Source organism: Entelurus aequoreus, linkage group LG11 (assembly GCF_033978785.1).
Source record: "Entelurus aequoreus isolate RoL-2023_Sb linkage group LG11, RoL_Eaeq_v1.1, whole genome shotgun sequence".
NCBI classification, from domain to species: Eukaryota; Metazoa; Chordata; class Actinopteri; order Syngnathiformes; family Syngnathidae; genus Entelurus; species Entelurus aequoreus.
Genome location: NC_084741.1, coordinates 21,453,509 through 21,465,989, shown reverse-complemented (window position 1 = coordinate 21,465,989; position 12,481 = coordinate 21,453,509). Strand labels below are relative to the sequence as shown.

The window sequence follows — 12,481 nt, the reverse complement described above, 5'->3', positions numbered from 1 at the left end:
TGCCTCTTTTTGCACTGCTCTCCAAATCTAAACAATGGCATTGATCAACTTTCCTCTCAACAAAATCAGCAAGATCTCGGGTTCAGGGGAAATGGTCTGTCCTGTCGGAGCGGCTGCTGGACTTACGATGGAGGAGAGCCACGTGCCTGGCGACCCTTCCAGTCGAGGATGTTGACGATATCTACTTATTCGGAATCGTGGTAGCAGGAAACCCGCTGATTGGAGTAAGCGTTGTACTGTATCAAATGATTGGAGGATGGCGAACAGAACTGTGGACACTCAGACTTGATAACATCAACCCTTTGCCCTGCAGGATGAATTTGAGGACCAGAAATAGACAATTTTAAAATTTGAATTTGCTTTTGCTCACTCAAACACAACCATTATAATCTTGATTGTTTTCCCCCGGCTACGACATGGCAAGGTCGTTGCTTCAAGATTCCCCTCAAAGAAACAAACTCCTGCCCTGTCAACAAAACCTGTTCCTTTGCCACCGCTTCCAGAGCGACTCCAGACCTACAGACTTAAAGGCCTACTGAAACCCACTACTACCGACCACGCAGTCTGATAGTTTATATATCAATGATGAAATATTAACATTGCAACACATGCCCATACGGCCGGGTTAGATTAGTAAAGTGCAATTTTAAATTTCCCGCAAAATATCTTGCTGAAAACATCTCGGTATGATGACGTTTGCGCGTGACGTCACGGATTGTAGCGGACATTTTGGGACACCATTGTGGCCAGCTATTAAGTTGTCTGTTTTCATCGCAAAATTCCACAGTATTCTGGACATCTGTGTTGGTGAATCTTTTGCAATTTGTTTAATGAACAATGGAGACAGCAAAGAAGAAAGCTGTAGGTGGGAAGCGGTGTATTAGTGGCCGGCTGCAGCAACAAAAACACGTAGCGGCTACGTCGTAGCCGGAGTTTCATTGTTTACATTCCCGATTGATGACAGTCAAGCTTTACCATTGGCCTGTGGAGAACTGGGAAAACATAGACTCTTACCAGGAGGACTTTGAGTTGGATACGCATGCTTGTGGAGAACTGGGACAACATAGACTCTTACCAGGAGGACTTTGAGTTGGATACGCGCTACCGTGAATACGCAGCTGCGGCTTCCAAACATTTGATCGCTTGCCCGTACGTGCGTGCCGCTATGTGTATGTCACGTACGTAACTTTGGGGAAATATATGTGCTGTATGAACTTTGCGGAGGTGAACGGTACTTTGGACTGTGGGATTGAGTGTGTTGTGCGGGTGTTTGATTTGTATTGGCGGGTTATATGGACGGGAGGGGGGAGGTGTTTGTTATGCGGGATTAATTTGTGGCATATTAAATATAAGCCTGGTTGTGTTGTGGCTAATAGAGTATATATATGTCTGGTGTTTATTTACTGTTTTAGTCATTCCCAGCTGAATATCAGGTCCCACCCGCCTCTCACAGCATCTTCCCTATCTGAATCGCTTCCACTGCCCTCTAGTCCTTCACTCTCTTTTTCCTCATCCACAAATCTTTCATCCTCGCTCAAATTAATGGGGAAATCGTCGCTTTCTCGGTCCGAATCGCTCTCGCTGCTTGTGGCCATAATTGTAAACAATGTGCAGATGTGAGGAGCTCTACAACTTGTGATGTCACGCTACTTCCGGTACAGGCAAGGCTTTTTTATCAGCGACCAAAAGTTGCGAACTTTATCATCGATGTTCTCTACTAAATCCTTTCAGCAAAAATATGGCAATATCGCGAAATGATCAAGTATGACACATAGAATTGATCTGCTATCCCCGTCTAAATAAGAAAATCTCATTTCAGTAGGCCTTTAACAGACACACACACCGTGGACCACGGCTACATATGCACACATACATGCACCCCCATCCCACGCCTTTGTCACCGCTTCACCCTACGTGGTATGAAGGAGCAGCGCCCCTAGTGGCTGGCAGCTTCGGGCCGGATGTCTTCCCCCTGCCCTCCTGTAGCAAGTCTTGTGGTTTCTGTGTAAAATGTTTGTGTGCTTATCGGCTATCAACTTTTTTTTCTTTGCCCCAGTCTGTGCCCCCTCCCCCAAAGGAGCCCAGTCAGATTTTTTTTTTTTTACACATCCTTTCCCAGCATCTACCTTTTTCTCCACCTCTTACGTAGTAGCGATCCATCACCGTTCCTGTTCTGTCTACCTGTACAATGTTTGTCTAATCTTGAACGAGTTTGTGGGGAAAAGGAAATTGTGTTGTACTTGCGCAATGACAAAGAGCATACCATATACCATACCAATCCACTTCTAACTAGGGATGGCTACCAAATTCGGTACTTTTTTATACCAACTGACTAAAGTCTGTCGGTAATACCAGGTAATGATTCACGTAAAATCAAACGGTGCCTTTGTTGCACGTGATGTCACGTCAGTTTGCTGACTCGGCACCAGCTCAAGCACTCGGCGGGCAAACTTGTGCATGCGTAGTGGACTCCCTCCAGGCCAGTGTTTTTCAACCTTTTCTGAGCCGAGGCACATTTTTTTCATTGAAAAAATCCCAAGGCCCACCACCAGCAGAAAACATTTAAAAATTAAACTCAGCAGCCGATATTGACAGTAAAAAGTCTTTCTTGCAAATGTTGGATATAAATTCAAACCATAACAACCATGCATCACTATAGCTCGTCTCAAAGTGGGTGTACTGTCACATCACGCCGTGACTTATTTGGACTTTTTTGGTGTTTTCCTGTGTGTAGTGTTTTAGTTCTTGTCTTGCGCTCCTATTTTGTTGTTGATTGTCATGTCATGTACAGATGTACTTTGTGGACGCCATCTGCTCCACACGCTGTAAGTCTTTGCTGTCGTCCAGCTTTTTGTTTACTTTGCAGCAAGTTCAGTTATAGTTTCGTTTTGCATAGCCATCCCCAAGCTTCAATGCCTTTTGTTTATTTTTGGTTAAAGATTAGATACCTTTTTACCTGCACACTGCCTCCCGCTGTTGTCTGCATATTGTGATCACGACAAATCATGTTCTTGACGTCTACAAAGCAATTAGCTACCTGCTGCCACAAACTGATATAGAAGAGTATTACACAGTTACTCTGCCGAGCTCTTGACAGCACAGACAATAATTACTGGTTTGCAAAAAATATTTATAACCCAATAAGATGAAATTTCATAATTTCCCACGGCACACCAAACAATATCTCACTAGTGTGCTAGTGGTTGAAAAACACTGCTTGAGGCAACGTTGTAATTTTCCATGCCAACAAAGCGCTCAAATGGTATTTTATTTTTTTATTTTTTTTGTCATAAAAAAATACAATCAAGTGTGCTTACGGACTGTATCCCTGCAGACTGTATTGATATATATTGATATATAATGTAGGAACCAGAATATTAATAACAGAAAGAAACAACCCTTTTGTGTGAATGAGTGTAAATGGGGGAGGGAGGTTTTTTGGGTTGGTGCACTAATTGTAAGTGTATCTTGTGTTTTTTATGTTGATTTAATGTGGCCACTGCTGTAGGCCACATTTCCAGAAACCTAAGGACCGGAGGGCTGGACTTTTTCACTATTTCCTATAATCCAGAGAACTACCACGTTCTGCAGTGGACATTTGATTTTGGTCAGCATTACTAAATTCAGACACAAGGAGCACTCTTCTGTTTTTAAGGACCTACTGTATTTGGTTATAAAAAATATATAGATTTTTTTCAATAAAATAAATTTCCTGAGTTGCCATAATCATAATCAACTAACCAGAAGCAAATTCACAAAATGATTCAATGATAATGACATTCAAAGTCAAACGTATCGGTATCAGTATTGGCGATACCAAAATTCCCAGTATCGCCCACCCCTACAAGGAAGTGTGTTAAAGTACAAAACCCAAAACCAGTGAAGTTGGCACGTTGTGTAATTCGTAAATAAAAACAGAATACAATGATTTGCAAATCCTTTTCAACTTATATTCAATTGAATAGACTGCACAGACAAGATATTTATGTTCCAACTGAGAAATTTTTTTTTTTTTGCAAAAAATCATTAACTTAAAATTTAATGGCAGCAACACATTGCAAAAAAGTTGGAACAGGGGCATTTTTACCACTGTGTTACATGGCCTTTCCTTTTAACAACACTCAGTAAACGTTTGGGAACTGAGGAGACACATTTTTGAAGCTTTTCAGGTGGAATTCTTTCCCATTCTTGCTTGATGTACAGCTTAAGTTGTTCAACAGTCCGGGGGTCTCCGTTGTGGTATTTTAGGCTTCATATTGCGCCACACATTTTCAATGGGAGACAGGGCTGGACTACAGGCAGGCCAATCTAGTACCTGCACTCTTTTACTATGAAGCCACGCTGTTGTAACACGTGGCTGCTGAAATAAGCAGGGGCGTCCATGATAACGTTGCTTGGATGGCAACATATGTTGCTCCAAAACCTGTATGTACCTTTCAGCATTAATGGCGCCTTCACAGATGTGTAAGTTACCCATGTCTTGGGCACTAATACACCCCCATACCATCACAGATGCTGGCTTTTGATATGTGCGCCTATAACAATCCGGATGGTTCTTTTCCTCTTCGGTCCGGATGACACGATGTCCACAGTTTCCAAAAACAATTTGAAATGTGGACTCGTCAGACCACAGAACACTTTTCCACTTTGCATCAGTCCATCTTAGATAAACTTGGGCCCAGCGAAGCCGGCAGCGTTTCTGGGTGTTGTTGATAAATGGCTTTCGCTTTGCATAGTAGAGTTTTAACTTGCACTTACAGATGTAGCGACAAACTGTAGTTACTGATAGTGGTTTTCTGAAGTGTTCCTGAGCCCATGTGGTGATTTCCTTTACACACTGATGCCGCTTTTTGATGCAGTACCGCCTGAGGGATCAAAGGTCCGTAATATCATCGCTTACGTGAAGTGATTTCTTCAGATTCTCTGAACCTTTTGATGATATTACAGACCGTAGATAGTGACATCCCTAAATTCCTTGCAATAGCTCGTTGAGAAATGTTGTTCTTTAAACTGTTCGACAATTTGCTCACGCATTTGTTCACAAAGTGGTGATCCTCGCCCCATCCTTGTTTGTGAATGACTGAGCATTTCATGGAAGCTGATTTTATACCCAATCATGGCACCCACCTGTTCCCAATTAGCCTCTTCACCTGTGGGATGTTCCAAATAAGTGTTTGATGAGCATTCCCCAACTTTCTCAGTCTTTTTTGCTACTTGTGCCAGCATTTTTTAAACATGTTGCAAGCATCAAATTCCAAATGAGCTAATATTTGTAAAAAATAAAAAAATGTTTTCCAGTTCGAACGTTAAGTATCTTGTCTTTGCAGTCTATTCAATTAAATATAAGTTGAAAAGGATTTGCAAATCATTGTATTCTGTTTTTATTTACCATTTACGCAACGTGCTAACTTTCGTTTTGTAGATTGTAGCTCATCAAAGGTCGTGAAAATGGTTACAAAATGGAGTTTGAATTCCCTCGCGTGAAAATTCATACTTGTGAGGTTGGCGGCGCTGAATCTCAGGTTGAGGGAGACGATCCACGGCATCGCCCACGGGACCGTCGTCATGGTGAAGGTGCACTTGTTGGCGTCCAGGACGGGAATGAGGGGGGAGACGTCCGTCTGCCAGTGGCCGATACCTCTGCAGACAACAGCGTAAATATTTTAAAAACGCATTTCCATCTTGCTTTTTGTCTTCTTCCCATTCTGGAGGGGCCCATTCTCTGTCCACCAACCAACAGACTGCACTGGGTCTAGCTCCGCCCCCTTACTCTTTCATGACTTGTTTGGTACCGAAATGAGGGATGCAAAAAAAATATATATATACAATAATAAACACTTTGTTACATTATAGGTCAGGGGTGTCCAAACTTTTTCCAGCAAGGGCCGCATAAATAAAAATTGAAGGATGCGAGGGCCACTTTGATACATTTTGTACAGTAAAATATAATATAAGTCAATCAAATATCTGAACACAAACTCCATATCTTAGCTTTGTGTTATCAATAACAAAGCATATTCAAGCATAAAATGGCTAAATGAATTAAAAATACTACAGTAGTACTGACCTCTAGAGGAGACAAAAAGAATCAGACCGTGCTGTTCAGTATCGTGGCCCCTGATTGGCTCAGGCAGCATTACTAACATTGAGTGCAGCTGGGATAGACTCCAGCACCCCCCGCGACCCCGAGAGGGACAAGCGTTCGAAAATGGATGGATGGATGGTACTTGACACATGCTAACTGTTAGCATGCTAACGTTTAAATTTTAGCATTCTTACTTTTTAGCCAGTTTTACAGCCAAACACCTCAGAGTCATATAACTTGGTACTTGACACGTTACTGTTAGCATGTTAGCATACTAACATTAGCATGGTAACTTTTTCAGCCAATTTTGCAGCTGAACGCCTCAGACTAATAAAACTTGGCACATGCTAATTGCTAGCATGCTCACGTTAGCATGTTAATATCAGCATGCTAAAATTTTGAGCCAACTTTGCAGCCAAAAGCCTCAGACTAATATAACTTGGTGCTTGACATATGCTAACTGCTAGCATGCTCACATTAGAATGGTAACTTTTTTAGCCAATGCTGTAGCCAAACACCTTAAAGTCATTTGACTTAATTAGTACAATTGAACAAATTAAACTTTTAATAGGGACCCAAACAAGTTTTGCATTGAATATTGAACAAGCAAGGCTTATTATAACTTTATAGTGACATGCAAAATTGAGTTTCAAATAATAATAATAATTAAAAAATATCAATGGCATATCAAATAAAATTTAAATAAAAATTGAATGCCTCTTTTCTATTTGCAGCCTTCTGAGGTAAATATCAAAATAAACTTTTTCCACAGGCTAATAATAAATTTGAAAATAAAATAACAATAATGAATGAATCAAACATTCAAGCCTTGAAGTAGCAAGAGAAAATACATGAATAAAACGTTAATTATTGCTCAGTTTGCTACACTGATTTGCTTTAACACTGAATATGGAACAAACAACGCTTATATAACTTAATAGTGCAAAATCAACTTTCAAAAAAACAACGAAAAAACATCAATGGTATATTAAATAACATTTAAATAAAAAATTGAATGCCTCTTTTCTATTTGCAGCCTCTGAGGTAAATATCAACATTTGGTGGTAGCGGGGGGTGTATATTGTAGCGTCCCAGAAGAGTTAGTGCTGCAAGGGGTTCTGGGTATTCTGTTGTGTTTATGTTGTGTTACGGTGCGGATGTTCTCTCGAAATGTCTTTGTCATTCTTGTTTGGTGTGTGTTCACAGTGTGGCGCATATTTGTAACAGTGTTAAAGTTGTTTATACGGCCACCCTCAGTGTGACCTGTATGGCTGTTGATCAAGTATGCCTTGCATTCACTCGTGTGTGTAGAAGCCGCATATATTATGTGACTGGGCCGGCACGCTGTTTGTATGGAGGAAAAGCAGACGTGACGACAAGTTGTAGAGGACGCTAAAGGCAGTGCCTTTAAGGCACGCCCCCAATATTGTTGTCCGGGTGGAAATCGGGAGAAATTCGGGAGAATGGTTGCCCCGGGAGATTTTCGGGAGGGGCACTGATATTCGAGAGTCTCCCGGGAAAATCGGGAGGGTTGGCAAGTATGCTCATACGCAACTTTGTTGCTATAGTTAGTAAGTATATTCGAATCCCGATAGATTCTGGGGTTTTTTATACATCTAAAAAAAATGACATGCATCACAGCCGTCATCTAGTTTTGCGGCACCTTCTGAAAGCAGTGATCCAGCGGCCCAGCTCCACGTTGCAGAAAGGTCCCAGGTGGTCGCAGCACACGAAGAGCTGCACCGTGTGGTCCCACTGAGCGCAGGACAAGTCTCTCCTGCCGGGACACGACAAGGACGTGTCCAGCACCAGCCTGTCAAAGTCCGACAAGTCTGTAGGAAATATAAATATATAAATATATATCCTTTTGAATCCTGTTGCTATTGCTGTTTTTAATTTTCAAAACTAATACAATATATATATATATTTTTTATTACTTTTAGGGCTTCCCTCAAGTTTGGTCCCAGTCATGAAAATACAATTTTTCAAAGCCTAAATCTCTAGATGAACTTCAGATCTGTTTTAATATTATAATTTTTATGTGTTATGCCCTTTTTGATAAAGAAAAAAAATATTCATATTATAGCATAGACACAAATTATGCAATATTTTCCCCCAAAAAAAATTTCAAAGTGGAATATTTGGAGTAATTAAGCATTAAATAAGTAAATAATTCATAATATTGCTTTAGATTCATTATTAAAAAATAATCCCACTAAAATTCCATCCATCCATTTTCTACCGCTTATCCCTTATGGGGTCGCGGGGGGTGCTGGAGCCTATCTCAGCTACAATCGGGCGGAAGGCGGGGTACACCCTGGACAAGTCGCCACCTCATCGCAGGGCCAACACAGATAGACAGACAACATTCACACTCACATTCACACACTAGGGCCAATTTAGTGTTGCCAATCAACCTATCCCCAGGTGCATGTCTTTGGACATGCACCTGGGGATATATTGAATTCTCAGGGATTCAAAAGAGCACCCACTCATAAAAGTCTTAAAAACATGTCATAAATTATTATTTTTTACAAACGCTTAAATCGCTAGATCAACGTCAGATATATTTGTGAGTTTTTTTTAAATTTAATATCCTTTTTGTCATAGAATCTTTGATTTTTTTGGGGATTTTTCTATTGCAAATACAAAATATGCAATAATTTCCCCAAAAAATACTTCAAAGTGAAATATTTGATGTGAAGTAGTTGGAGCCTTCAATATGTCAATAATCAATTGCAACATCAATTTTAATTTATTATTATTTTTTAAGCAATGACCGTTTGTTTATTTTGAATCCCACTAAAATGGTCAGAGATAGAAAGGGCCCCACTCATAAAAGTGTAAAAAAGAAGTCTTCCAATATTTAATTTTATTTTTGTATTTTCAACGCTTAAATCAGTAAATCTACTTATATTACATTTTATATATTTTTATATTGAATTCAGTTTATTTCATGTTGTTTTTATCAAATAAAACTTTCTTTTTTTTACGGCAAACACAAAATATAAATTATTTTCCACAAAAAATATTTCAAAGTGAAATATTTGATGTGAAGTAATTAGATCCTTGAATAGGTCAACAATTAATAACAACATTGATTTGAATTCGTTATTATATTTTGAGTATTATCCAAAAAAATCCCGCATGGCAGCTTTGTGTGATTATAGTCAACTTTTTCTCATTACATTTCACATGTAAGCTCTTTTTTTCCCATTTTTTTCTGTAATAGTAATCTTAAAATGTGCCATAGGCTGTTAAAAAATTAGCTGCGGGCCACAAATGGCTGCATTTTGAACATTGCCAGGAGGCTTAGCCCGGTAAACAGAAATTAGAAGTACTTCTAAGCTACGCGGGAGGAGGACAATTGTGCCTTTGGAGCAAAAAAAGAGTTGATGAATTAATTGATAGGTTTTGATAAGACAGTTGATGTACGCGTTTTAGCGCCACTCAGAGAAAACTGCGATGGGCGAAAATGCGTGGGAATGTTGTGGGCATTGGACAAAGCTGCGATGCCACGCAGATATTTTTTTTCATTCCCGGAGGAACTGCTTTGTTAATTTAAGCCTAAAATGAGATGTACCGTATTTTCCGGACCATAGGGCACACCTGATTATAAGGCACACTGCCGATGAATGGTCTATTTCCGATCTTTTTTCATATATAATGTGCACCGGATTATAAGGCGCATTAAAGGAGTCATATTATTATTATATTTTTCTAAATGTAAAACACTTCCTCGTGGTCTACATAACATGTGATGGTGGTTCTTCGGTCAAAATGTTACGTAGATGATGTTTTACAGATCATCTTCAAGCCGCTTTCTGACAGTCGCTTCAGGATGCGCCGTTTTGTGGGCGGTCTTATTTACGTGGCTCACCTTCGACAGCGTCTTTTCCCCGTCATCTTTGTTGTAGCTTGCAAGGAAGGGAGTTGAAGAAGTGTCAAAAGATGGAGCTAACTGTTTTAATGACATTCAGACTTTACTTCAATCAATAACGGAGCAGCATCTCCTCATTCAGAAACACCGGAAATGTGTCCCGTGAAAAACCGTCCGACCGGAACTCTCTAATAAATAAAGTTCCTTGGGTGAATAATGTAAACTCACTACACCGGTATGTTTTAGCGCTTTCATGGTGGGTTTACTGACAGATATAAGTAAGAACTTTACACTACTTTATATTAGAAATGGCAACAGTGGAGGATGAATGTCACATAACAAGAAGATAGAGAAAAAGAAGAAGCTTATCGACTACGGCGGCGGACGCGCTCAAATTTTCAGGACTTATGCAGATCCCAAATACAGATCAGCAGGTACCAGAAAGTAAGAAAAGTTGGTTTTGCATAATATTGCAAAACGAAACGGCAGATAGTGTTTGCTAATTGGTGCCATTTTGCGGTCCTTATACACACACCATAATAATACCCGTGTGTTGAAGCACAGTCTGTCTGACTACGGTAGCCATAATGCACCGACAATCTATCAAACGGTACGGCTTTATAGCTTACCAAAGTCGTGCCAAAACATTTAGACAGATTTTTGAGCGCCGTGTGTAATGTTCTATATTTTCAATGGAAAATTTAAAGTTTTGGGGTTGTTTACTGGCGTCCTGTTGCAGTCTACACGTATCTCTTATGGGTGACTACCATCTACTGATCACACTTATTACACCATGTACCAAATAAAATTGCTTCGAGGTCGGTAAGCAGAACCAGAATAATTCCGTACATTTGGCGCACCTGGTTATAAGACGTACTGTCAATTTTTGAGGAAATGAAAGCATTTTAAGTGCACCTTAAAACCTCTAAAGGCTTAGTTGGCCACATGCGTGGACAGCACCTTTTAGCTCTTATTTCCAAAATTGTGTACACTACTGAATTGGGGTCTTATGGCCCTTATGTGGATACTTATACTGCTATCTGGTGATGTCAGAAAAGTATAACATACAATGGAATTTTGAAAAAAAAGTGTAAAAATAAGAATTAGCATGTCACTAAATATGAAGTAAACGTTTGTTACTTATGGACTAAGTACAGATGATGCTAAGTTTTTATTCTAATTAGGGTCCAATAAGCCCAAATAGCAAAGAGAAATAAAAAAAGCATGTAAACAAACAGCTTGGGCCTTAAGAGGTTATATGTAGTCCAAAAATATGGTAATTAAATATTCAAACACAGTGTTGCTGTTCAAACTGTGTAATGTTACAGTGGCCAAAAATATTAAATATATATGTTAAACAAAACCTCTGCCTAATATAATATAATAATACGCGTATGTTGAAGCACATCAAGCGGTGCGGCTTCATAGCTTACCAAAGTCGTACTAAAACATTTTGATAGATTTTTGAGCGCCGTGTTTATATATATATTTTCAATGGAACATATAAAATGTTGGTGTTGTTTACTTGAGTCATATTGCCATCATAGTGCAGTCTACACGTATCTCTTCTGTTTGACTGCCATCTACTGGTCACACTTATCATTACACCATGTACCAAATAAAATTGCTTTGAGGTCAGTAAGCAAAACCAGAATTATTATTATTATTATTATAAGGCGCACTGTCCAGTTTTGAGGGAAAAAAAGGATTTTAAATGCGCCTAATATTCCGGAAAATACGGTAAATACAAAAAAAAAGAATGCAAAATAGTGACACCTGACGGGAGGTTGACCACAGCCACGGCTCCTTTGTCCCCTTGCATTTGGACTTTGTCAAAGACCGGAATAACAGTGGCAGGAGACTCAAGTTTCATCAGCAGATCGGAGTAGAAGTCAAACCTGAGACAAGAGAGAGAAAAAAACAAAAAACAATAAAACAAGGTCTGTCAAATTTAACGAGTTCCTGTAACGCATGCAAATAATCACAAAACGTATCGCATCATTCACATATCAATGCAAATTATTTTGAGCGCACATTCCTTTACAGTAACCGCGGATGGTTACCTGGCAGGTGAGTGTTGTTGCGTACGTCAGTCCAAAGATGACAAGGGTGTGCTCACTTCAAAGTCCTCCCTTATACGAAATTCTCACCAAGTTTAACGCACATGAATGAAATATATTCAAGTAAAACATTCCAAAAAATGGCTCTCTATGACAGTGTTTCCTAACCATACGGCCGGGGACCCATTGTTGGGCCGTGAGCGCCCCCTAGAGGGCCGCCAAAAAATATCTGTGATCCGTACGGGCTGGAGAAGTTTCTTCAGCGCAAAAATTATGACTGAAGTGGTGATTTTATTGACAGTTTAGTTAAGAAACATAATTATTAATGTATTTATTTTAGCACTACATAATTGTATGTGATTTAATTTTAGGACGGTTGTCTGAGTCCTTTCTCATGCAGTATATTTGGTGAGGACTGAATCAGCCTGACCTAAGCCTAAGGCAGGGGTCAGCAAA

General features: G+C 39.7%; 1 protein-coding gene across 2 annotated transcripts in view; it reads right to left on the bottom strand.

The window, feature by feature from the left end:
* The window catches only part of si:dkey-256h2.1 (uncharacterized protein LOC337520 homolog), a 49,631-nt gene that overhangs the window by 7,904 nt on the left and 29,246 nt on the right, over positions 1-12,481 (bottom strand). For both annotated transcript variants that reach the window (XR_009827841.1, XM_062064153.1), the window contains exons 6-8: positions 11,742-11,863; positions 7,749-7,917; positions 5,495-5,640 (exon numbers count right to left, since the gene is read on the bottom strand). Coding sequence is in view for 1 of the 2 variants with exons in the window: in XM_062064153.1 (XP_061920137.1) it covers positions 5,495-5,640; positions 7,749-7,917; positions 11,742-11,863 (437 nt within the window). In the remaining variant the exon portion in view is untranslated. The remainder of the gene's footprint in view (positions 1-5,494; positions 5,641-7,748; positions 7,918-11,741; positions 11,864-12,481) is intronic.